Below are 27,268 nucleotides of genomic sequence, written 5' to 3'. Positions count from 1 at the left end.
ATAAATATTACTTAAATAAATAAATAAATAGATAGATAGATAGATAGATAGAAAGAAAGAAAGAAAGAAAGAAAAAAAGAAGGAAAGAATGAATCTCAAGAGTTTCATTTTCTTCAACTTGTACCCTACCTGGTTTTTTAATCTTTTTAATGAAGGAATGGTTAAAAGAAAGACACTAATTTTATTTTTAATCTGATGAGGGTCATTCTTTAGATACATTTCTTTAAAGTTAAGATATTGTAAACCTCACTTGGTTGCATATTTTTTTTCTTTTTCTGTATTCTTGACTGCATAGGAAATTACCTAAAGGAAATGGACAGCAATGAGTGAGTTTCACTTGGCGTCATTTAAAAGGTTGTATCCCCGGTTACACATGCATCTATGAACAGTACAGAGCGTGTTAGGTCTCTGCATTCAAAAATTCCACTTCTTGTTGTGGATGCACATGAATTAGGTAGTTTTAGTGACTGTTCATGGACTGGATGCCACTGAGGAGGAGGAAAGTTTTGACCTGTGGCATCTAGTCATTCCTTGGGATCCAGTTATGAGACTGAGAGTGGACTTTGTGCTGATTCTTTGTAAGATCACCGTAACAGGCTGCTAGCTAGTGCTCCTGGTACAAAGGATTCTCATGGCTGAACCTGCGCACTGGTGAAAGCTGCTGCTGTTTTCATAGTTGAATAAACAGTCTTTTTTTTCCCCCATGTTTTTACTTGAAACTTCCATTTGTGCTAAACACACATGCACACATGGAAATTCTTAATATCTGTAGATCAGTTTTTAGGGACTGGAGAAAAAGGAGAAAAAGCATTGATTTTGCAGCCAATGAAGCCTTGAAAACAAACCTTAAATCCCAGCTAGGCTATTGATTAATTTTCTGACCTTGGATATTTTACTTAATTTCAAGCCCTCTGTTTTCTTAGCCATTCGGAGGGCAGAATCACACCACAATGCTCAATATATGTTTGTTTCATTCACTCCTCTTCTCCAGAGTAAGCGGGTAGGAGGGATATGTAATTATCTAAGTTCTAGGATAAAGGACTTAAAATTCTAAATGCCAGCATAAAATGTGATGTGGAGAATTAAAAGCATGAAAGTATTAGCTTATTTCTAGTTCTTTAGGTGTCATAAGAAACTTTTTTTTTTTTTTTAAGAAAAGAAAGCTTTGAGAAAGGAATTGGAAAGGTAAGGAAAGTATATTGGTATTTGAATTTGATACAGAAAGTTGCAGAAGAATTAACATTTGGAAAAATACGAACAGATAATAATTGTATCCCAATAAAAAAAGGAAACTAGAAAAATAAGTAGAGAAGTTGATCAGTTATTTAGAGATGGAAAATCTCAAGAATGGCTAAAAACAATAACTTGAATTATAGTAATGAAAGATACTTCAGAAGGAAATAGGGTGAAAAATTTTTAGGATATTTATGTCTATGATATATATGTGATATTCTTGAGGAGCTAATTTAATACATAATTAAGAACTTACTAAATACCTGTTTCATTGCTTCAGAGTAACTACAGGGAAGTCAGAGTGAGGGTATAAAAAATTGCCTTAGTGAGTCGAAAATGTAGAAAACTGGCTAAAGAGATATGGAAGAAGAAATGGTCAAACCTGGTTATGAAGAGTTGAGAAAAAAGTCATGGATGACCTTGATAATCACTTAAAAAAAGAAAGACACGAATACTAGATTTAGAAAAAGAACTGATCTGTTATTTGGAAATTGGATTTTAACTCTTTGTAAATATACATCTATAGTGTTGTCCCATCTGACTTTTCCATGTTGAATTTACCATTCTCATAGCCTTTCTGCAGTTCCTATAAGGTCTGGCAACAGAGAGTTAATGGAGTGACGGGGGCTCACATCCCCCCCCCCCAGCCCTGAGGGCAAGAGGACAGCCAGTTTGCAAGGCTCACACTTGAGCTCGGGGTGCTTTGGTTCCTGCACGATACCCCTGCAGGAACTCTAGAATATCTGAGGGATCAGAGCTGCTGCCACAGCAGTGTCCATTTTGGTGATGTGAGAACCGTAGTCGGCCCATGAGTGGAACAGGTCAGGAGAGCGAAGAAAGTCATTGCTTTTGAAGTGCAAGGAGCAATGTTTGCTCATAAGGCACAGGGAGAATGGATAAATGCTATATATATATTTTTTAAATCTCTCTAGGAACTAAGAAACAGAGTAGTACATGATATGTTCTTTTCATTCTTTTATTACAGCAAGGCCAGACTACAATTTACTGATCTCCTCCCTGAAGAAATCGAAAGTAGCTTAAAGAAAAATCGATCCAAAGATGATGTTGAGAAAATTGAAGCACTGCTAAGTCTTCCTAGAAACCCTTCATCAACAAATAAACAAGACAAAGACTGAAAATGTTCTGGACTTAAAATTCATTGGTGAATCGAAGGGATCTATGTCCATTGGATGCCAATGGGTAGGCTTCTTGGTCGGATATAAACGCTAGCATCTCTAGTGGCAGTGACTTGCTTTTATCTTTTTTTAAACCAAGAATTGGGCTAGTGTATGCTCACTTTACTTATCCTTAAATTTAATTACACACTTAAATCTTTCCTGATTGATCTGTATATTTGACAATCTGTACTGATCAATCAGTACATAATTCTTTTCCCTGGATTTTACAACAGTAAATTAAAACATTCCCAAGATTGGAGTTGAATTCTGTAGGTTATATGTTTATTCTTGCAGCCCTTTAAAAGGATACTTGAGGAATCACTAGGAAGAAGAGGGAAAGAACCAGGTGAGGAAAATGGTCTGTGATAAAACCCTTGTGCCTTTGGGTCTTGGAAATATCGCAGGCCTAAGTGTGGTGGCACCTGGGTGGCTGTTGGTTGAGTGTCCAACTCTTGATTTAGGCTCAGGTCATGATCTGTGGGCCGTGGAATGGAGCCTTGTGTGAGGCTCCATGCTTGCCCCGCCCCCCCCCCCCACGTGCCCTCTCTCAAATAAATAAAATTTAAAAAAATAAAATAAAAAGATAATCCCTAAGCCTTTTGAAATACAATGTAAATTTAACAAACATGAAGTAGATAAGCATCATTTTAAAAAAAGAACCCGACTGTGTTTCCTCTCTCAGTGTTGCTGACAAAGTGTCTATGCTGAAATATGCAGAAGTTACTTAGAATAGATACACAGTCGCTACACTCCAGGAGTTTGCTCCTTAAGAAGGAAGCTGTCCTGCAGACTTTAACTTTTACTGAAGGGGGGGGAGGAATGACCTGCGTTAAGTGTACTAGGAGGGAAAAACCACCAGTGCTTTGTTTTGGTGTTGAATCTCTTTGTTTTTAGTCCCTGCTCTGAAAGTAATTGTTGTCAGAAGCCAGGTTTATGTAGCTGTGTGATATTGTGACTGAACCACAGGCTCTGGGGGCAGATCGCTGGCTTGGCATCCCAGTCATGTGGCTTTGCAGCCATGTGACCTACAGCAAAGCCGTTTTACTTTAGGTCTCAGTTTTCCCCTCTGTCAGATGAAATAGTATCTACCTCAGAATGGGTATTAAGTGAAAAGATGCATGTGGAGCATAGCATGATGCCCTGGAGCACAGGGGACGAGAGACAGAACAACGGACACTAGTAATTCTAAGGCTAGAAGAACCTCTGCAAAGTATATTACTAACATGATTTTTACATGCTATCACCACACTCCAGAAAGCCTATTTTTCTTAATTATGCCGTTCACAAATTGCTGACAGATTGTCAGTCAATCTGTTTATTGTTTTATTCACATCCACAGGTAGATTACTAGAAATTATAAAACTAGATGGTTGGTTTTAAAAATAATTTTATTCATATCACAAAAATATCGGAATAAAAATACAACTCTTTGAAAAAACAGTACTAACACATTTATCAAATGTAATAAGTAATGTAATATAATTTAAGTATAAATAAGCTGTCTCTTAGGTGTGTTCTGTTTTTTGACTACTTCTTGAGGTCTCCTTTTGATCATGTCTAAGGATTATTAATCTTAACTAAATGCAGCAATTCCCTTTTTGTTTGTTTGTTTGTTTCATTGCTTCACGTTCTTGTTAGTCTCCTACTTTTTTTTTCCTTCAGTGATTTCGTTCTGAGTGCAACCATTTAAAAGTGTACTTCTGCTCCTTAGACTATGTAGCATAATCTGGTCCCTTTATAGCTACCAAAATTAAATGTTTTAAACCCAGCCAGCCACATGTGAGAAACTTGGTCAACTTGCTGTCCAGCATCAAATTTCCAAATGAGAATGTCTGATTGCTCCCCCTTAAGTCAGGTCCACCTCCTGGTCCGTTGAGTTGTAGAAGACAACTTCAGAGAAAGAGGAGTCATGAGCAGGTAACACAGGAACAGCAGTTGGCCACTTCTTTCTTTTCAATTCTCTGCTGATGCCAGAAGGATCAGAAATACCAAGGAGGAAAAGCCACTTTAGGGATCTAAGGAAGCCCTATGGAATGCTATTTTCATTACCTCCATCGATTTCTAAAGACAGCTTACTGTTCAGTAATACACCATAAAATCCTATCTCATTTTAAATGAGAACTTTCTCATATTTTATAAATGAGGTTAAGCTAGCATAAAGCCATTTAAGGAGATTATCAGTCCAATATGAACCAGTAGGATGTGACTCTTTAAACCAACCTATCCCTCTCCAACCTGACTATTGCTTCGAGGTGTATACATCATTCATCTTACATGCTAGAGGATATTAGTTTTGGATAGATCTACTTTCTCCAGAACCTGATGGAGAAGTGGGAGAGCAACAGAGGAGAGCACGATGAGGAATGAAATGCTGGCTAACCCCAGTAACGTTTCCACCAGCCTCACATTGCTTTACATACCGGCATGCTACCCACGCATTAACATCAGATTGCCTTTTACAACAAAATCCTCCAGTGTTGGATCAGATCAAGTCTCACAAGTTGACCTGACATTGGACAAATTCATTTTCCAGAACCATTTTGACTGGTGTGTGTATATATATATATAGCACAGAGCCAGACTAATAATGGAAAGGAGCACCAGAGACAGGAAATCTGGGTTCTGGCTCAGGCCTTTCTCGATAATTCAGGTCACCCCCTGGGCCTTAATGTCCTTGTCAGTAGCGAGACAAGTGTTTTTGAATGTTTCTTCCAGACCTGAACAAGTCTTTGTTTCTAAATTCTTTGACTAAGGTTACCAGAGCTACTTATGTCCCCACCACATTCCTCTGGTCACTTTTTGCAGGGCCACTGAAATGAAAAGGCTCCTAGAGAACAGATGCTTGAAGTGCAAGGTGGGATAATCCTGGCATCTGAGGAAATTCAAAGAGGTCAATCTAAGATGGAGGTGGAACCTGAGGAAACAAAAAAATAAAACGAATACTTCAAACCCTAAATTCTCAAAGGAGGAAAGCATTTTAAAATTTTATATTTTTCATCACAAAGGTGCTCCCAAGTTGAGGTGTAGATATTAATTTGTAGATATTAATCTTGATGGCCAAAGAATATAAAGGGAAGTCTAAATTATGGGAGAATTTAGGACAAGTCTGACAATTCTTATTACATGAACTATCGGGCAAATTGTAAGCACCAGCTATCATCAAACAACCAAATGTTAGCGATCAAGGTAATATTATACCAATGAGGCAAACAGATACATCAGGGATGGTTGTTCTCCATAAGCCTATAATTTAGTAAAGAATATAAGACAGGCACATGAAAATAAACCCAGGATGGAATGCGATGTGCTAGAGAGAGCACTGCTCCAGCAGTTCAAGGCCGAGTCGCTTCAACTGGACAAGATGGCCATGTAGGAGACCGCACCCATGGCTTCAATATGACGTATCGGCCGACTGAGCAGAAGACTGTTAACAAGGAAAGTCAGGGAAGTTCTAGGTAATCTCAGAACTGAGGGGGACATCCTGGAAAGGGCATCCTGAAGAAGTCGAAAACAGGAAACAAGACTGCTGTGGGCAAATGTGCATAGGCTGCTATGATGTGAAAGGAACCTGAGCTTAATACCCAGTTTGAGTCCTGGCTTTGCTCCTTGCCTGCCTGACCTTAGGCAAATCACAACCTCGGGAAGGAGCCTCGGGTTTCTCTCCTATAAAATGGAGATAAAGATCTTGCTCATGGAGATTTTTATAAGACTAAATGAAAAAATAAAATACTGCTTTCGTAAAACATAACCTACTATAGTTAAGTCTCAGGTGTTATATTTCATTTCCTTTTACTTTTTAAAGGTAACTCTGCAGACTCTCATTTCTTAACGCTTTTTAACCCTAACTTCGTAAGTCAAAAAGGAATTGTTTATGAACGCTATAAACCACCCTGGACCTGGTATTAGTCTCTTGGATTCTAATGTTTCTCTTACATGAAAAAGCCTGGGTAGTTTAAGAAAAATTGATGTACGTTAATAGTGTGACTCAAAAAGCTGCTGCTGTGTTAGGCTTTCTTAATAGAAAGAACATTCCAGATCCCAGATAGTAATTATCCCATTGTATGTAGAATTAGACCATATCTAAAGTCTTGGACTCTATTTGTTGACATCTAATGTGTTCACATGAAGCTTCTGGAAACTGCTATGTATAGGACAGTTCAAAGAACTGAGAATGTTTATACTGAGGAGATCAATTGAAGTGTGGAAAGTTAAAAGTCTTGAAACTTTTCCTATAGGCATTGGGGGGGGGCCTCTTCGGAGTTTTTGAGTGGGAAAATGACATGGAGAAGTGATTTTTTAAATAAAATTTGGCTCTGTTAACTGGGTTAGTAGGATGACTCTGTAAGAGGCAGAGAGACCAATGAGGAGGATGTTACTGAGGTGGTGCAGAGTGACCAGTAAGTGACCCTAATCCGCGTCCATCGGTTGTGAGGGATACAGGCAAAAAGGAGTGATCAGAATAAGCAGCTAGGCCAGGAATATTACATCAAGATGAACTTAAGGTATTTTACAGATAACGAAAGACACTGAGTTGACTGACAAGAGGGGGACATTTCAACATGGCAGAACGGCACAGCAAAGAAGGGGGTAACAATAAGCAAGTCATATGTGGGGAGAAAGGAGAGATGGCAACCGTCTGTTCAGAGTAACCTGAATTAGATTTTTGAGAAGGTGAGGTAGAAGGTAAAAGAGTCTAAATCTGGTACTGAGATCCGTATATCTCATATGTTCCACCTGGTAGAGAAGAGCTAGGGGAGCTACCTCCGGGTGTCCTGCTCATACGGATGCTTGGGCAGGTCCTGTGAGGATAGGGGAGATCTTCTCCATGCCCGTGCCCTCCTCATTCCTCTTGCCCTGTCTCCGTCTTGTAGCAAGCCCTTGAAGACAAGCACAAACAATAAAGATTCAGATAGATGAGTTTCTCCTAAATCGTGCCTGTCTGTTTCAGGAAGCCTTCGCTGGCTCAGAACTAGATCAGTGGTTCTTAAACCAGGAAGATTTCTAACCCCAGGTCCCCTCCCCACCCCTGCCCTGGGACATTCATAATGTAATAGAGACATTTTTGGTTGTCACAACTGGGGCAGGGGTGCTACTGGCATATAGTGAGTAAAGCCTAGAGACACTGCTAAATACACTACAGTGCGTTGAATGAACCCTAAAACAAAGAAGGATCTGGCCCCAAGCGTCAGTCGTGTGAAGAATAAGAGATCCTGAACTAGAGGGGTAAGGCTGGGCAGTCTGTATCAAAAACATCCCTGAGCCCACCAGACCTCTTAACCCTACGTGTGTATTGAGTTGTTGGTTGCAAAGAGTCTTAGTGACTTCCCTGTGCTTTGACAGTTTTTGTGCTGAAGTTTGGGGAAAATCACCAGATGTTGGTCTTCCAATTTTCTTTGCTCAATGTACATGATTTCTACTCCAAGAAAGGTTGGTGCTCCTTCATGGTGACTATGACCTCAGCTCTGGCCTAGCAGTTCCTCTTCATTTAATTACAAAGATGGAGGGTAGCATATGTATAAGGCCAAAAATTTAAACCCACAGGGAAAAACATCCTAGATATCTCTTCTTTCCTCAACCACTCCTTATCTTTCAACCAAAAATGTATTCAAAGGAATTGAGAATTGGTAAAATCACTTGTGGCCATGTAATTTCTCAATGTCATTAGTGCATCTTACCCTCCTGCAAGAAAGTGATTCTTGACTCCAAATCTTGTCATTCTGACTTTCTTCCACTTGAAAATCAAAGATTAGAATATCACTTTGCATCAGAAATGTTTCCAAATTAGTTAGCAAGCCTCAGCATCGCCAAGAAAATATAAAGTTAGGGGAAAAAAATAAATGGACTAAACTAGAATGTGTCTTGAGGGCAGTGACTCCTCATGTTTGTAATTCCAGTACCTAGTAGAGAACTGGACACATGGGAGGTGTCCAAGAAATGTCTGTCCAGTGAATGAATAGAAACACTCAAGTTTCCATAAAACGAGAAGAGACTATAACCTAGGCTAAAACCTTGGAGAGATGCTGACATATACTGATAGAGTTTGGGCTTCCAGGAATTGAGGTCTGAATGACTGTACGGTAGAACTTACTGTGGGCTATGCAGCTTCCTGTAAAGGCAGTGATCGCAACAATCCCAATTACTACTAGGATTAGGATGACCCAGAGCTGGAGCAGATTATCCAGAGGGGGTGGCTCAACTGTGGAGGGAAAAGAATAGCGTCAGCTCTAATGTGTTTGCAACTGCAGGATTCTATACTTCTCATGTCTACATAACTGTAGAGAGTATTTTTCACTTCTTTTTTTTAAAGATTTTATTTGTTTATTTGACAGAGAGAGAGGCAGTGAGAGAGGGAACACCAGCAGGGGGAGTGGGAGAGGAAGAAGCAGGCTTCCGGCTGAGCAGGGAGCCCGATGTGGTGCTCCATCCCAGGACGCTGGGATCATGACCTGAGCCGAAGGCAGACGCTTAACAGACTGAGTCACCCAGGCATCCCTTCACTTCTTTCTCTGTTCAGCTCTCCACTAAACAGCTGCTAGCATTTTTCTTTCATAACTCTTTGATCAGACACGTATTTGCAGGCAACTAATATCCAGATGTCAGGTATCAAATGTGAAAAAGAAATTTTGAACTTTTGTATTTACTGAATTAAGTTGGCATAAAAAAGATTCTAAGGAGATACTTTAAAAGTATTCTTGTCTTGGGGCTCCTGGGTGGCTCCGTCAGTTAAGCAGCTGGCTCTTGGTTTTGGCTCAGGTCACGATCTTGGGGTCCTGGGGTCGGGCCCCACGTGGGGCTCTGTGCTCAGCGGGGAGTCTGCTTGAAGATTCTCTCTCCCTCTCCCTCCGCCCCTCCCCCTGCTCATGCACACACTCTTTCTAAAATAAAAATAAATAAATCTTTAAAAAAATAAAAAGTCTTTATATCTCATTTTTATAGCTGATATTTCTATGTATTATTAATAATTAGTTGACCTCATGTTCCAGATATACCTTATTTTTCTCTCTCTAGATGTGTCATGCCTTTTCCCTTTCTCTCATCCACACACAAGGTTTAAAATACCATCTGATTTCTAAATTTGTGTATCATATTTCTGATCTCATTTTTTGTCCTTACAGCACATACATTTTATTTAAAATGCAAAATTTAATTACAGATTGATTTACTTTAAATACTGCATAGGCATTGTCACAAAGAAACTACTGGGTTATTTGTTTGTTTATTTTCAAATTCTAGTTAGTTGACGTACAGTTCAACATTGGTTTCAGGAGTAGAGTTCAGTGGTTTATCATTTACATATAACACCCAGGGCTCATTATAACAAACGCCCTCCTTAATACCCATCACCCATCTAGCCCATCCCCCACCCACCTCCCTCCATCAACCCTCAGTTTGTTCTCTACAGTTAGGTCTCTCATGATTTTTCTTCTCTCTCTCTTTTTCCCCCCTCCCATATGTTCATCCATTTTGTTCCTTAAATTCCACATTGAGTGAAATCATGTGGTATTTGTCTTTCTCAGACTTATTTCACTTAGCATAATATATTCTAGTTCCATCCACGTTGTTGCAAATGGCAAGATTTCATTCTTTTTGATGGCTGAGTAGTATTCCACTGTATATACACACCACATCTTTATTCACATATCAACGGATGGGCATTTAGGCTGTTTCCATAGTTTTGCTATTGTTGATAATGTTACTATAAACATCAGAATGCATGTACTCCTTAGAATGTGTATTTTTGTACCCTTTGGGTAAATACCTAGCAGTGCAATTGCTAGATCATAGGGTAGCTCTATTTTTAGCTTTTTGAGGACCCTCCATACTGTTCTCCAGAGTGGCTGTACCAGTTTGCGTTCCCACCGATAGTGCAAGAGAAGAGGGTTCCCCTTTCTCTGCATCCTCACCAACACCTGTTGTCCTCCTGTGTTCCTGAACTCCAGATTTGACTTTCCAGCTGCCAACTACATGGCTGGATGCCAGCATTTCCACCTGATTTAGACCAAACTCCCTATTATCATTCCAAAGCACATCTTCCAACCGTATTCTCCCACTTCGGTGAATAGCAACACCACAGTTACCCAAACAAGAGTGAAGCCTTCTTTTTGTGCTCAATTCCCAGTAGGTTCCCATGGACTTTTATTCTGCATTCAGGATACCTCTGCAGTTGGTTCCTTTTCCCAAAATCTCATCAGCTGCCCTTAGTTCAGGTTTTTCTTCTCTCCCACCTAGTTGTCCTTTTGCCTCTGGTTTCCTAGGTTCTAATAATTCCTACACATTCTGCCACAGTGATCATTCTAAAATGCACATTCGACTTCAGTGCCTCTACCACTTAAAGACTGTGGAAAGTTGGTGGGGTTTTTTTTTCTTTTCTTTTCTTCTAAAATACCGGATTGCATGAAGATGAGTGATTACCAGAATTGGCCTCTACAGACCAGAACGACAGGGAGGCTCTTGCTATTATCCTGGGAATCTAAAAGTTCCACAGGTTCTGACTCACTGCTGGCTTCCTCTCCGAGGCCACTCCTCACCCATCCTCAAGCCTCACTCAGCCTAGAAAGAGGATGTACGTTTGAGAAAAAGAAGGAGGAACTGGTAGCAGCACACTCGCTCTGTCGTGATGCCAAGTAGGAGCCTAGTAATGCACCACAGAGCAGACTCAGAATCCTAATTACAGAGTCAAGCACGGGCATCGGCACATACAGCTTGTTAGATACCCCATGAGTGGGAATCCCTGATTTACCGCCTTCCACACACATATGTGCCTTCCAGTATATCAAGGGTTAACCAATTTGGCAGTCCCAGACTAAAAGAATCATGGATCCATTCTGTTTAATTGATAAATTTGGTTTTTTTTTTTAGAGGGGGTATTTACATAAAGCTTTAGATAAATATATTTTTTAAAGATTTTACTGATTTATTTTAGAGAGAGAGGGAGAGAGCGTGAGCAGGGGGAGGGGCAGAGCAAGAGGGAGAGAGAATCTTAAGCAGACTCCACATGCAGCATGGAGCCCGATGTGGGGCTCAATCTCTCGACCCTGAGATCATGACCTGAGCTGAAATCAAGAGTTGAACGCTTAACTAACTGAGCCACCCAGACGCCTCTATACAAATGTTTTTACATAAATATATTTATATAAAGCTTTACATAAATATTTTTACATAAAATAAATTATAAAAATATTAAATATTTATGTAAAGCCTTGCTCACATTAACTTGTAACATTTTTATGAACTGTACACTTAATTTTTGTTTGTTTACACATCAGCCCTTGACCACCCACAAGTGCATTATTTGCTTTAGACTCTAAATGATGCCTGCAGTTCAGGGGTGCCTGGGTGGCTCAGTGAGTTAAGCATCTGAGTCTTGATTTCGGCTCAGGTCATGATCTCAGGGTCATGCGATCTGAGATCAAGCCCTGTGTCGGGCTCTGTGCTGGGTGTGGAGGCTGCCTTAGATTCTCTCTCTTTTTCTCCCTCTGCCCCTCCTCACCCCTAGAAAAATGAAAAAAAAAATGATGCCTGCTATTCAATTAATAGATTTGAAGTATTTATATACTAAAGCTCTCCAAACATCAAGACAGCACTAGTACTTAGAAAGATGCTTGGTGTCCGATCACTACTTTAATAAAGATTGAATGAACAAAGAAATGAATAAACCTGTACACGTCATCATCTTTCCACTAATTGTTGTAAATGTACTTTGAGAGCTAGTACTTTTCATTAGACCGAAAAGGGATACTGTTCATCCTTAGCATGAGGGAAGAATTGAGAGAAGGCATATCAGGGAAAAGATTAAAGCTGAACAGTCTAAATCAGCTTTAAATAAGAGCTCCCTCCTTTTATTTGAATGGGCTACATTTTGTTTCCTGTAAGTTAGCAAACTATAGTACACAGGCCAAATCTGGCCTACTGCCTTCTCTTTAAAATAAAATTTTGCTGGAACACAGCCGTATCCTTAATTTATGTCTTGTTTATGGCAGCTTCCATGCTATAACAGCAAAACTGAGTTGTTGCCAATGATCATATGATCTTCAAAGACTAAAATATTTACTATCTGGCCCTTTTCTGAAAATATTTGCCAATTCCTGTCCTAAAATATCACATACGCTCATATTCCAAATATAATATCCGAAATAAGATGATTGAAGATGCTATTACTGTTTTGTGTGCTAATCCCTACCTTAGTCACAATAATCTAAAATTGATTAAATAATGATATATTAATAAAGTGGAAAGTAATGCTGAATTAATAAACCATATGATTCAAACCTCATTTTTATAAAATTTCTAGAACACATAAAAGATGACTGAAAGTAATGAATTTGGACTGTTAATAAACATGTCAAAATTTTGTTTGCATTTGAACTAATATTCCCAGGAAATTTTATCTCATTACCTATCGAAGAGAATAATGAGTGAGTCCACTTCAAGATGGAAAGATCTAGAGTAAATCATTCACTAGAATGAGCTACTACAGCATCTAAAATATCTCTTCTACCACAAGCAAAGATAAGAGGAAGACATGCTATACATTCTATATTATACTATATATCCATGTGCCACTACATGTCAAATTCAGTGTATTGTTTATTACTATGCAGCCATAAAATGCATCGTTAAGAGTGGGCCTGGGGGTGGAGGAGAGGCCTGGTGGTCTTCCATACAATCAGCCATACAAGTTGGACACTTATTGTAAGTATCTGAGTTCCGTAATAACCCATTACGGGTTTAACATGCATAAATTTATATAAACCCAATTTATTCCATTTTACATTTTCAAATGATTTCACCTCTTAGGGACAGAAAATTCTGTAAGTTTACCAGCTGAAGGGTAAAGTATTTGAAGGTCATGGTATCTGGGCAAAATGACCTCTATTTTCAGGCATTATCCTCAAGTAGTTTGTCATTCACCTTCTTTACCAGACTTCATGGTGAATGAACCAGTAGCTCTTAAAAGGCACATTCACCCACAGAAGGCAATGATTTGATGCCATGGGACAATGGGAAGGGGGTGCCCAAAAAAGAAAGCACCAAAGTCCCAAGGGCAAGTCCAAAGAAGGACAAATCTTAGTGCTTTCATATCAACAATATTGTTACAATAACTTCCTAAGAGGACTACTTGCTGAGAGCACTTACTGGATGCCTCAATTTTAGAAAGTTTATTAAAGAAAATAAAATTGGTCTAGTAACATTATGCTCACACCTTTACAGCGACCTTACCAAGTTACAGTATCACTTCATTATCACTTGTGGGTTTAAAAATAGAAGGAGTACTATCAAAGCCAATATACACAATTCTAAAGTGGATCTGGCTGAGTTACTTTGTTTTTAGATTTTACACAGAAGAAACTCCCCAGAACAATGTTACTTACATTTTTGCCAGTTGAAGATCTGTGATACTGTTAAGTCTCCATACTTGACAAGACACACGAAGCTATGGTTGTTTGTTATATTGAAATCCAGTTCACTGCTTATAGCGTAGAGCTCGGTTTCAGGATCTTGGGAAACTGTTGTGTTGATGGCATTTAATTCTTCTTTATTTTCCAACCAGGAAAGGTGAGGCTTTGGAAAACCTCCAGAGGTTGAACACATTATCCTTTTGATGTTACGGGATGGATTTCCAAGGTCAGTTATACTAGGGACAGGGAAGTCGGCTGAAGAAAGAACGAAGATATAAGTACATATCGTTATGTATTGAGGTGGTGGGGGAGTGTGACGTTTTTTTTAAAAATAAATTATCTAGCTTTAATAAGAATAATAAAATGAGATATAATTTGCAACTTCCCATAAATCATCAATAGTTATGTATAATCCAAAGATCAACTTTGGTTTGAATTGGGTAAATCAATTCTTCAGCACTGTTGATGGAGGTAGGAGGACACTTACAGAAAGAAGTAGATCTATGTGAATAAATACTGACATAGTATTTTGAATTTGTATGAGATGAAGAGAAAAATAATGGACAACATTTACTGAGCTCTTAATGTTTGTGAGGTCTTGCACACTACCTCATTTCATCTTTACAACAACCCTATGAGGCAGGTGTATGTCAAGAAAGGTCGAATATCAGCAGTTTCATTTGATTTAACCCAATACGATTTCCATTTTATAAATAATCAAATTGAGGTCGAGAAAAATCATGAGTAAGTGGCAAAACTGGAATGTGAATTCAAGTTTTTCTGATACCGGAACCTTCTCTTTTCTTCCCTTGCCTGCTTTTCTTTTCCTTTCCTTTCCTGCCTTCCTTTTCTTCCCTTTCTTTCTAATATTTGAGGTATATGAAGTGGCTCTCATATTTATCTATTTATGAATTAATACTCTAAAAGACACCTGTGAACCCACCATCCAACTAGAGAGCCAGCACACTGACTGTAACTTTTGGAAATCTACTTGTATGATCTCACCTTTGTTGTCTCTCCATTTCCCACACTTGATATAACACTACTCTAAATTTTCTTTAGCATTCCCTTACTGAATTTTCAAAAGTAGTCTTTAATAAGATAAACCTCTGTCCAAATTGTATAATACTGAGCCCGTAATCTCAACCGCTCTACTTTACTGACTCCCTTGCTGTTCTGATATGCACCACAAGGACAGAGGGGCCTTCCTAGCATTCCTCCAACATCCTTGAGGCACTCTTGCATTTGTATATTTGACCCCCAACAAGATACGAAAGTATATACAAAGCAAAGCACAGTGAAATGACTGCAGAGAACACAGGAGAATCTCCCTAGGCCACTTTCTCCCTATTTCCTACGTCTACAGAAATGTATGCTTCTCAGCCTGAGTGTGGGGGACCAAGCCCCGCATACTTCACCCCATACAGTTAGGTTTCTTTTCACAATTCGGAGTCCCACAGAGAGACGTAGTATAGCATAATGGTCATCGACAGTGGGTTGTTTGGTTTGTTTTGTTTTTAAGAGTTTATTTGGAAAGCATCGTAGTGTAATCACATTGTACCACTTGGATTTTCTTTTAATACAAGATGTATGAAGCAAAGCTGAAGCCAGTCATGAGGCTTGTGCTTCTCGAGAAAGTCGGGGTTTTTTACAAGAACATTTGGGAACCATACACACATAATTAATAAAGATTTCCTTTGAGGCACAGGCTGGCCAAGATCCAACAGCAGGTTTTAAAACCAGTTTTGCCTTTTAGCCCTGGGGCCAATTACTTCGTCACTTTCAGTTTTAGTTTGCCCATCTGTAAGATGGGGATAATAATACTGGCCTTCCAGGGTTCTAAGAATTAAATGACATCATTTATATAAATCATGAAGCACATGGCCTGACACATAGCAAATCTGTTAATAGATGGACTTAAGTGGGTCTTAAACTTGTACTCTCTTAGACGAGTTCCCTCATTTAAATCAAGCTGCCCAGTGAAAACTTCCAAAACCACCCAGTAGCACTGTGAATAATAAGAGAAAGGGGAAGTTGTGACAAGTGATTATAACTGCCAGGAAAAGGAAAAACTTGCATTTGGTAGGAGGTGAAGTCATCTTTTTTGCATCAACCCTGTCTCTAAATTAAGTTTGACATTTTCCTGAGCCATTTTTAGTTGACATTTCCTACTCCCGCAATTTAGCTCATAAGATCAAATCATTACAATGGTAGCTGACATCAAGAATATTCCCTTTGTAGGGCGCCTGGCTGGCTCAGTCAGGGGAGTGTGCAACTCCTGATCTCGGGGCTGTGAGTTCAAGGCCCACAAAATAAAATCATTTTTTAAAAAGATTTTATTTATTTATTTGAGAGAGAAATATAGTGAGAAAGAGCATGAGCTGGGGGTGGGGGATGGAGGGAGAAACAGACTCCCCACTGATCAGGGAGCCCGATGCAGGACTTGATCCCAGGACCCTGAGACCATGACCCAAGCCGAAGGCAGCCGCTTAACCGAGTGAGCCACCCAGGTGCCTCCCACAAATTAAAATTTTAAAAACAACAACAAATATTCCCTTTGTTTCTTACATCAGTATTATGTGTTATAACCTGCAATAACAAATCCAAGTAACCCATATCCTAAATTAAGATTCATGTTCATTTCTGTGCTCTGCTTTTCTGAGAGATACTTAACCACAAGAATATTGAAAATATTCTGTATATTAGAAACCATCTTTGCAAGGTCTGGCTAGCCTTAGAACAGCCTCAGCTCCCTCCTAGCCCTTCCGTGAGGTGATCCATCTCAAGTAATAGCACCTAAGGCCTTGCAAGACTGTGAACCATCAAAGAACTACTCCTTTGTATCTTGTTTTAATGCATTAACCCACATTTTCACCATTCTGAATGGGTAGGGTAAAAATATCTTATTAGCAAAGGAAGAGGTACACATGTGTCAGAAAGGTAAACATCCGTTACCCTAGTTTATCTGTTAGCTAGTACAGCTAGTTCCCCAAATGCTGGTTAATGGAGACTTTTAGATACTGTGCTGTTGTTATTATATCGTTTTTGCAGTCTTGGGTAAATGTAGAGAAACGAACTTGCTCAGTGCCGAACCTGGGAAAGTCTCAGGTGTCTGAGGAAACCTCTCGGTCCTGGGCAAAATGGAACAGTGGGTCATCCTAGTCAAAGAAGTGATTATTTAATTTCTAGTTTCTCAAATTGGGTCCTCAGCAGCCGGACGTATGGGCATCACCTGGTAATCTGTTAGTGCAGAATCGAAGATCCAGCCCCACACCTACGGAAACTGAAGCTGCATTTTAACAAGATCCTCAAGTGATTCATAGGAACCTTAACATAAGAGAAGCACTCTTGTAACTGATGCAAATGGAAAAATCAGAATTGATTGATTTTGAGTCAAATAAAAAGTTTCCCTTTTTGTCTTCACTCATATGACTTGGGTGCCCTCCCCCCTCCCGGCCCTTTTGAGGTCCCCAGCATTCTTGTGTTGCCTTTTGAGCTGTCCCTGCTCTCCTGCTGTGGTCTGCTCCTAGGGCTTGCCTTTCCTGAAACTCTGCCTCTTCTCCCTCTTGGGTTCTATTCTTTATCTTTCTATCAGAATGTACACAGTCCTGCATCTACTTCCCTTCGGGCATTCTGTTAGAGGACGGACTATATCTTATGTCATTAACTAGGACAGGTTAATGTGTTTGTGGTGCCACGTCCCCCAGATAACACATTTTCACTTTTAATAGAGATCTTGTAGGGGGAACAATGCTGAAACTGGCAGGAGAAGCAATAATGGTGGGATTTCTAGGAATCAGTGCAGAACTTTGGAGAAGGTGGGCAAAAATCACACCACCATATAATCATTGCTCTCTCCATGAGCAGGGAATACACAGAGGGAGGTTTAAGGTAATCCCATGTAACTGGCTTACCTTCAAAGCTTTAGGTGTGATTTGGATGCTAAAGTGAAAGATTCAGCATAGCTGGAGAACAGAGCAGGGAAGAATAGTGGAAGAATTCACCAAGGATCCACTTACACTCTCTGTTACCAAGGTGAATGATTATCTCTTATTAAGTAATAGGTTCGGTTTCCACTAAAGACCCAAGTGTCCAGAAAGAAAAAGAAATGTGGCTGAATTTCAAGTATGGGAGGAAGGTCAAGGACTATCATTTCTCAGCAAGGGGCTCAGGCTCTATTAGTGTCCTCAGTACTATCACCTGTGATAAATTCAAGACTCCTTCCTACCCAAGAAATGCTTGCCTTCACAGTAGATGTATAAATATGGCTTTGATTTAGAATTTAATTTTCTTCCCTGTTACATAAATAATGCAGCCCGTCCTCTAATGTCTAACTTTGTAGGAATACACATTAGATGAGAGCTTCAAACATAATAATAAATATAAATCGTATAATAGCCATAGTAAGGCATTCGAATACTATTTGAAAAATATTTCTGCCTGCATTGTTCTTACACCTTTCAATATACTTTCACAAGAATATATTACTGGATCAAGTTCAGCTACATCAAATCAGGTGTGTCCCCTTATGATTCAGAAGGCACTTTAGGTCATTCTAGTGCCCCAGGATGACTGTCATATATTCGAGTTGTCAAAATGCAAGAAACGCACACTAATAGATATTTCCAGGATGTCTTGAGAAATCAATTAGGGTTTATTGTAAATATTGTAAAACTACAGACTTACTTAACCCTAAATGAAGACACATCCCTCTTCCGTAAAATTTTCAACTAAATCAATAGGAGTATGTCTTTAAGGGCATCAAGAGTCTGCCAGCTTATAGTAAATCAGAAAAATCCCACTGACCTCTGACCAATAACATCACCGAAGTCATGTGTTTCACTTTGTAAGACCCCTTTTCAGTCTTTTGAACGATACAGGTGTATCTGCCATTGTCTGACAGGCGCAGAGCCAGGATCACAATGGAGAGGTTCTTGGTGAAGTCAGTGAAGGTGCGATTCTCATACTTGGACCACACTTGCTCTTTCCCAGACATGATGGCCAACACCATCTCATCATCCTTTTGCCAATAGATTCGAACTTCCATCAGTTCTTCAGTGGAAATGTTGTAATCACAGGATAGTACTGCTACTTCTTTCACCGTCTTGTTCACCTGGATGATGCCTAAGGAGAGGCAAACAGAAAAGAATTTCTATCTATTAAATATTGCCTCCTGCAGAAACAGGAATTCCGAGCGGGCAATAACAGACCTCAGGGTGTTGTATCTAGTGACTATGCGTGATCAGAGAGTTCAGTTTGATCTTGGTAATTTTGGTCCCCAGTGTTTCTCTCTCTCTCCCTTTTTTTATTGTGGTTAAAAAATGTAAAATATACCATCTTAACCATTTTTAAGTGTACAGTTCAGTAGTGTTATTTATATTCATGTTGTTATGAAACAGATCTCCAGCACTTTTCATCTTGCAAATCCGGAGCTCTGTTTACGTTACACAACTCTCCTTTCTTTATCCCCCCAGCCCCTTGGTAACCACCACTCAATGTTCTGTTTCTATGAGTCTGACTACTTTAGATACCGCACATAACTGGAATCACAGAGTGTTTTCTTCTTATGAATGGCTTATTTCACTTAGCATAGTGTCCTCAAGGTTCATCCATGTTTTAGCATGTGCGAGAATGTCCTTCCTTTTTAAGGAATAATAAGATAATGATAATAATATTCCATTGTATGTATATACCACATTTTTTTTTTCAATTTGAGGAAGAAGGTCCACTAGTTCCAGAAGAAGGAGGACTTTCGGAGACCTAGCATATGAATGCCAACCATGGGTAGGCAATATACTCAGCCTGATGGGGATATGGAAGTCATCGGAATGTGAGATCTTGAAGAGACTTCCATGTTCGTTCATTTTGGTGTTCTTATTTATAGATGAGGAAGCTGTCCCAGCTCTACACTTTCTGGTGCAGACCTTTCAAGCCACTCTCCTTGTTTACTGGTTTCCCCAACTTTAGGCCCCAGTTACAGGATAAGTAGGCCAACCCTGCCCACACCCCGGCCAAACCCCACTCTTAGGCTCTTTTGCTTTGAGAAACAGAGTCCTTTCCTTTCCAGGCCTGGACTGACCTCATAACTTCAGGCTGAATTGACTCCCCTCATCCCCACCAAACAAGGTGTAGTTCACACTTCCAGACTATTTCTCTTCAGCGATCATTTAGGGTCCTTATCTTGTTCAGCTATCTGCAATCCATGAAACAGCTGCTCTATAAGAGGGTCCCCATTTAAAACATTCTGCCCATTTCCCCATCAGTGTATTCCAGGATTACCAACATTTCAGTATCCAAGCTCCATCTTTTTGTTAGCGTCTAAGCATTTATCAGTAGCACCAAACTCCCCTGTCAGCCTGTGTTTTCTGATTTTTTGGGTCATTCTTCCCATGTTGGGCTTGACCTACAAGCAGATCTCCCAAGCCCAAGCTCTTTCACAACTAGCCACCGCCTCCCCCACCCAACGCTATCATGCCCTGTATCTCCCAGAGCCACACAGCCTCCCCTGCAGCGGTCCCTATCTAGGGATCGAGTTTCCAGTCCCTTTCTCTGCTCAGACAGCAGGATCATGGAGCACTAGCGCCTCTCCATCTCAACAGCCACTCTTCAGGCCTTCAGCAGACTGGATGTGGGCCACCCACAGCATTAGGAAGTGAGTTTTGTGACAGCAGGTATCTTCATAGCAGGGTGAAGTAACTCAGAATGATCTAAGGCACCCCTTTCGGCAATTGTGCTGAACAATGCCAACCCCAGCTTTAAGGAACATATCTGGAAAAGGAGGAAGAAATGAAAAGATATACTTGAGGGGAGCATATAATAGCTAAATAACCTGAGCTCTCTTTAGAAAGATACAGCAGAAGCAAACTGACAGGTATAAGGACCATGAACTACGGATTCCTATTGACTTGGATTCTAGTCCCAGGTCAGCCACTTGCTAATAAATCCATTTCCTCATCTGTAAAAAGGGTATGATACCTACCTCCCAGTATCATTGTAAAATTAAATTCAATTAAATGATATACATGGAAAAGTCCCTATTACATAGCAAGTCTTCTGTAAGACTTTCCTTTTCTCTCTTTCCCGACTCTTGCTCCCAACTTCTACCCTCTGGTCCTTCCATTGCACTCAGGGGTTTTGTCAGGCACTCAGGACTCTGGCCTTGCTGTGGGCCAGACAGATACCATGACAGAAAGCAGCCCATTCATCTGGATTCCAAGTAGGATCTTTCCCCATGACCTGTTTGTTCCCACCCGAAAAGAATCCACGATTTCTAGCTGAGTTTGACATGTGGTGACATTAGCAAAAGAGGAATCTGAACTGAAAACGAGCTACTTTCAATGATGACTCTTAAGGAGTTTTTGTCCAGCCATCTGAGGAGAAGTGTGGGTGTCCCTCTAAAGGTCAGTAACCATCAATGGGATCCTTAATGTTCCTATGTGAAATCCTCTCACCACACACTCATGCTGAAGAAGAACCAGACTGAAAAGAGGAACCAAAAATCTTCTGAGCAATTTGGAAATTCCACCAGGACCCAGCTTCCATACTCGGGCCTGCTGCATGCAGACAAATGAAAAGTCTCTGAGGTTGTTTTGTCTGCTTCAGCGGCTTTGGAGGGGAGAGTCAGGTCCCAGAATTCTGAGCATGACCGCCTAAAACCTAGTTGAATTTTGACCTTGCTTCACCGTTTTACAGATGGGCAGAACAACACCTACCTAACGGAGCGGGCACGAGGATTCTGTGAGGTGGCGCACGTGAGATGCCTCTGCAGTCCTCGGCACGTGCCAGGTGCCGGCGCCTTCCCCAGACATCCTCGCAGCCCAGCTCCTAGCTTCCCTCGGGTTTCTGCTCTGGTCCCCCTTTGTCAGAGAGCCCTTCTCCGACTCCCTCACCAGCACCCTCCTCTCATCCACCCTGCTGCTCCTCAGTCCCTTGCCCGGTCTTATTTCTCTTCAAGCTTGTCTCAAGCAGTACTTACTTTTGAGACTACGAGAGCAGGGGCTTTCTCTGTTTAGTTCATTGCTGTATCTGCAGAATCTAGAACAGGGACTGGCCCATAGTAGGTGCTCAATAAATATTTGCTGAATGCATGGCTAAGCATTAGGTGATGAGATCTGACTCCATCTGCTGCACACTAGAATCATAACCTTGAACGAGTTGGCTCCTTGGGAATTTCTGCAAAATGGGCATAATATTTTCTCCCCTAATAGTTCACGTAATTATCACGGGGATTGTATGGTGCCCAAATGTAAAAGTGCTTAGTTAACTGTAAAACGCTATACAGAGTTTTAAATGGGGCCATTCCTGTCATTCATAGCATGTGATTTGCTGAATCACACCCAGGACAGGCCAGAACCACCGTGGTAACTGGCTGACAGCTGGACTGAGCCAAGTATCCAGAGCTGGGCAGAACAGCTTAAGTCCCTCTGTGCTGTGATGTATGTTATCTCTCTGGGACTTAGTGTGCTTTCTAAATAAGTGTTCTCGGGACGCCTGGGTGTCTCAGTCAGTTAAGCCTCTGCCTTCGGCTCAGGTCATGATCTCAGGGTCCTGGGATCTCCCCGCATCGGGCTCCCTGCTCAGCGGGGAGTCTGCTTCTCCCTCTGACCCCTCCCCCCCGCATGTGCTCTCTGTCGTGCACACTCTCTCTCTCTCAAATAAATATCTTTTAAAAAATACTATAAGTATTAAATAAATAAATAAAAGTGTTCCCTGACTCTAAAGGAGACACGTGTTAAATTTATAGAAAGAATGGTAAATACAGAAAAGCATAAAAGTCGTCTATAATCCCACCATCTCAAGATTTACTGTTAATGGTCTGTGTATATCCTTCCAATGGAAGTGACCCTTTGGGACTGTGGTAAGCACTCTTCATGAGGTGAACCAGCACCCTAGGGCTTGTGTCGGCCTTGGGCTTGGTGCTGGGAACACAAGGAGGATATGTATCTGCTCTCCAGCAGCTGACAGATTTGAGACATGTCACCTTGATTTTTGCATCGTTCCTGACTTTATCTCCTCTTGAGACCCAGCCTATAGGCTCTGTATAAATCTGATCCTTTGCAACTCCAAATGGTACTTCTATCTTTAAAAAGCTCAGGGACTTTGAATATCAGGGTTGTCACAGCAAGAACCGCGGCTCATAGGAGCCCTTGGCCAGCAGCATTCAGATAGTACATGACAACGGGAAGAGTCTCTGTGGCACTCCGAGGGCTTTCTTTTCCCTTTGGCTCAGTCTTCCTCAAGCCATAGACTTACAGGCGACACCTTTCCCGGGTCCTTGGCCTACTCCTACCAAAGGCCTCTCCCCACCACTTGGAGCTGCGCTTCCCTGAAAACACCCCACCTCTAAGAAAAAGCTGCCTGTGTCGGCGCCTCTGAGAGACCCTGTTAGACCCTCTGCCTTATAACTGCCAGGCTCTGGAGCCCAGGAGTCCAGTGTTTTTGCCTCCACAGACCCAACCCAAAGTGGAGAGAAGTTCAGCCAGCCCCTCCCTTTTCGGGACAAAGTGGCCCCTGTCAGGGGCAGCAATGGCCAGGCTGGGGATGGGGGTGGGGAGTGGGTGATAGCACAGCTTCCTGGCCCGGACCGGGAGTGGAGGGTGTGTGACAAATCCCTTTCCCTGAAGCCAAGGCCTCCGTGATCTCACCCAGCCTTGCCTCCCGCAGGCCATCCGCAGCTCCCAGCTATGCCGGGGCTGGCAACTGCTCCCCGATACTACACCACACACGCTCTCCAATCTCCCCCCACTCCAGTCTCTTCTTCAGAGCTCCCCGACATAGCCTCCTGACAGGTTTACCCCATCCCTGGCAGCCCTACAAGCCGTTCTTTATGCGTTAGCAACACCACTTCTTTAAAATGTCAGTTCAGAGCTTTACTACCCAAACCAAAGTTCTGTGACCCAACAGCATCGGCACCACCTGAGTGCTTGTTAGAAATGCAGAATCTTAGGCCCCTCCCAGGCCCACCTCAGCAGAAACTGTATTTTTCAAAAAATATACAGACTTTATTTTAGAGCATTTTAGGTTCACAGCAAAATGAATGGAAAGTACAGAGAGTTCCCATATACTCCATCCCCTCCACGCACACAGCCTCCCCTACCATCAACATCCTAAGCCAGAGGGTACATCTGTGACAGTCCACGAACCTACATTAACATCTCATTACCACCCAAAGTCTGCAGTTTCCCTTAGGGATCATTCTTGACACTACACATTTAATGGGTTTTCACAAACGTAAAATGACACGTGTCCACCCTTAGTATCATATGGAGTCTTTTCACTGCCCTGAAAATTCCTTGTGCTAGAAACTGCTTTGGACAAGGCCCCCAGGTGATTGGTACAGACCACGTCACTCCTTAAAACCCTTCCGTGGCTTCCCAGTCCCTCCAAATAACATGCGGATTCCTGACCATGGAGTCTGGTCCCTGCCTCCACCTGCCCCAACACCCCTGTCTCCACTTCCTTGCTCCTCTGTTCCTTTCACATGCTGCTCTTCCTCCTTCACCCAGCTCACTCTTAACCACTCTCCCCTCTGGCGGAGAAAGACAGTGTTTGCCGTTCGTGCATTCATTTGAGGGATTCTTTGATTGATTTTCACATTCGTCCTAATGACCGTAAATTTCATGAAGGCAAAAGCCATGTCAATCTTGCTCACAACTTGTCCCCAGGACCAAGAAAAGTATCCTATACAGAGGAGATGCTCAATATTTGTTGAATTAATAGGTGAGTACACAAAAGAAAGAACACTTGTGCCAGACTCATCCTTACCTTTGTGACTTTGCACTGGGGCCCCACCCAGAATTCTCCCGCCATCACGGCCTCCGCCATAAAGCCTGCCCAGCGGCCCCAGCCCGCCCTGGTCGCACCTTGCCCAGGCCTCGGGCTCTTACGATCAGGACCAGGCATGTCTCTGCTCTTCACTAGCTTGGGGGTTAGTTTTGCCGTCTTCAACTAACACACTCAGATCTCTTAGAGGGCAGGAATCCCAGGTTCAGTTGTGAGTACATAACAGGTGTTCACACGTAAGACGCTCAGGGATTTGTTTGTGGACCCAGTACGGCAACAGTAAAATCTGAACGGAGCTGTGGGATAAAGTGCTTTCTTAAATATTTTTCTTTAGCTCAAAGATCATCTCCTTCTGCTTGCCTCTAACTTCCCTGGTATACCAGAGCAATTACACCAATTATAATTGCTAAAACCCTGGTTTTAATTTTCTATTTTCTTTCTCTTTTTCACTGGTTCCCCCCCCCACATATTTCTAGGAAGCCTGTATATATTTCCTTCTAAACATTTTTAAACTCTTTAGACTCCCCCAGAAGACTCATTAGGGAGTGCTCCCCCAGCTTCCTAGAAGAAAATTATAACTGTTGTAAGTGTCATAGAATTGTCAAATATATACAATATCTGATGCATACATTGTGAAACTTAGGTCGCAGTTCTCTTGGTTCAGCAACCATGTAAAATAGCACATTTTCCAGCCCAGGACAGAAATGCACGCCTACCACCACTGCAGGCGAGTGATCCGTGCGCCCAAACTCCTCTCCTGTCCCTCCTCCTCCCTCCCTCACACTTAGACATTCTGGTTGATGCCTGCAGTGCAGACATGCTTTAAGTAAGCAGCTCTTAAGACAAGGGCCTTTGACATTGGGCTCTTTGCAAACTGGCAGACCATGCTGAAGCCAAAGCCTTCTCTTTACTTTGGGGACACCAGGTGGTATGCTGTGCAGCAGAAAGATCTTTTGTTTTGACTTTAAAAATAAAGTCAGAACCATTCTTCAACAGGATGAGCCCCACTCTTCTCAACAGCCCCCCAAATCCAGCCCTTGAGTGTCAGCTTGCTGGGTGACAGAAGGGAGTAGCACAGAAAAACCCCACCTCTTAAACCTTGAAGCAGCAAAACTCAGTCAAGTTCCTGAGAGTTCCTTACCTGAACAGAAGTAAAAAAGACAAGCTAGCATCAAGAGCTGACAGAGCTTGAGATATGGGTGTTTGAGTAGTGGTGGTCTCCACTTCTCTGGGTGATCCATGGCTTCTGCTGCTTAGGGTAGAGAGCGAAAACAATTTCAAACCAAGGGAGACCTGGGTCCCACCCAGCAAGCACCAGGCAGGAGCAGAAGACAATTTGGTTGCCTCACACAGAGGGTTCTCCTGTGATGTTTGCAAAAACACTGTGGAGGGTGTACCTGGGTCTCCAAACTCCTGAATGTAAAAAATTGTGGATTTATTTTCACAACCTGAAAAGGAAAAAGATTAAAGTCACCGAGGAAGGAAGGTTGGCCTAGTATGGGTCATAAAACTCCCTAGTTGCCTGCCTGAAATGAGTCGGGAACCTTAATCTGAGCAATGTCTAAACCACACAATCTCAAGGGTAAAGCAAAGGTTGGGGGAACTCCGAGGAGGTGATCTTGCCTTGTACATGTTCCCAAAATGAACCACAGCTCTCCCATGGAATGGTTCTGATTAATGGGGACAGTAAGACTTCGGTAAAAGCACAGAGAACTATAAGGACCCTCAATATCAGTTGGCCAAAATTCAAATCCTCTTGAAAACACATCACAGAGCACCAGTGAGGTCATATTTTATCCATGGCAGGACTTAAGTTATGAAACTACTTCCTTCTCAATACATTAACATAAAAAAGTATCTCCATTCTTAAACACCCTACACAGGGAACATGTCTTAAACCGGCAGAGGTTCTAAATCAACAAAAATTCTGTTAGTAAAAAGGGAAAAGACGTACTACAAAAATTCCTTAATTATATTATGCATTACCATGGGAAGAAGCTGATTTTTTTGGCAGTAAATTTATCAAAATTTAGAACTGAAAATGAATGCTGTGCTCCAGTATGATCTTCTGAGCTTGCCACCACAGACATAGTCCAATGCTACTCAGAAGACGTTTGGGACCCCTCTTTGGGAATCACCCCAGAGCTCATTTTCCAGCCACACTTGACAGTTTTATTAGCTGCACTCCATTTTAACCAGGATTCTTCACCAGAATTTTATGAGCCATAACTCTATTGATGACCCACCAGCCATTCTGGGTAACCTCAACCTCCCACGGGACCGAGAACCCAGGCAGTCTCCTTCGGCAGTAAGTATGCATCTTGGAGATAGGAGTGATAGTATGTTTGTTTAAAAGGCAGTCGGGTTGTTGGTAACTATTCCTACCGAGCTATCCCATATTCAGATAATAGTAAGTGTACTTACTTGCTGAAGAACAATTCCTCTTTTTTTTCTTGTGTTAAACAAAACAAAACAAAACAAAACAAAACAAAAACTGAAGGATGAGGTCCCAGTTCTGAGATGTTCTTTTCTTGCCGTCTCCAAAATAATGACAAGTTGCTCAGTTTTTCTTTGGGTGATATACCAGAGGTGGCAATCCCCCTTCCAACTTCCTTTTACTCACTAGAAGATCTATCTTATGTACTTCACCAGAAGTATTTAAGTCAACGCAGGGGA

General features: G+C 41.5%; 2 protein-coding genes across 2 annotated transcripts in view; one reads left to right on the top strand and one right to left on the bottom strand.

Moving 5' to 3' along the window:
* Positions 1-4,010, top strand: part of TIMMDC1 (translocase of inner mitochondrial membrane domain containing 1) — a 21,766-nt gene extending 17,756 nt beyond the window's left edge. Inside the window, exon 8 of the mRNA XM_026494005.4 lies at positions 2,219-4,010. Coding sequence (XP_026349790.1) covers positions 2,219-2,369 — 151 coding nt within the window. The 3' untranslated portion in view covers positions 2,370-4,010. The remainder of the gene's footprint in view (positions 1-2,218) is intronic.
* CD80 (CD80 molecule) lies at positions 3,786-27,268 on the bottom strand. The gene is made up of 7 exons (XM_026493964.4): positions 27,017-27,268; positions 25,734-26,040; positions 18,617-18,934; positions 13,784-14,065; positions 8,500-8,607; positions 7,173-7,288; positions 3,786-5,325 (listed from the first exon to the last, which is right to left on the bottom strand). Exons 2-6 carry the CDS (start codon positions 25,831-25,833, stop codon positions 7,188-7,190), a joined length of 909 nt encoding a protein of 302 aa, XP_026349749.2. The 5' UTR covers positions 25,834-26,040; positions 27,017-27,268; the 3' UTR covers positions 3,786-5,325; positions 7,173-7,187.

The sequence above is a fragment of the Ursus arctos genome, unplaced genomic scaffold (genome assembly GCF_023065955.2).
Source record: "Ursus arctos isolate Adak ecotype North America unplaced genomic scaffold, UrsArc2.0 scaffold_4, whole genome shotgun sequence".
In the NCBI taxonomy this organism is placed as follows: domain Eukaryota; kingdom Metazoa; phylum Chordata; class Mammalia; order Carnivora; family Ursidae; genus Ursus; species Ursus arctos.
The sequence above is the reverse complement of the archived record's forward strand: the minus strand, read 5'-3'. Positions and strand labels throughout refer to the sequence as shown.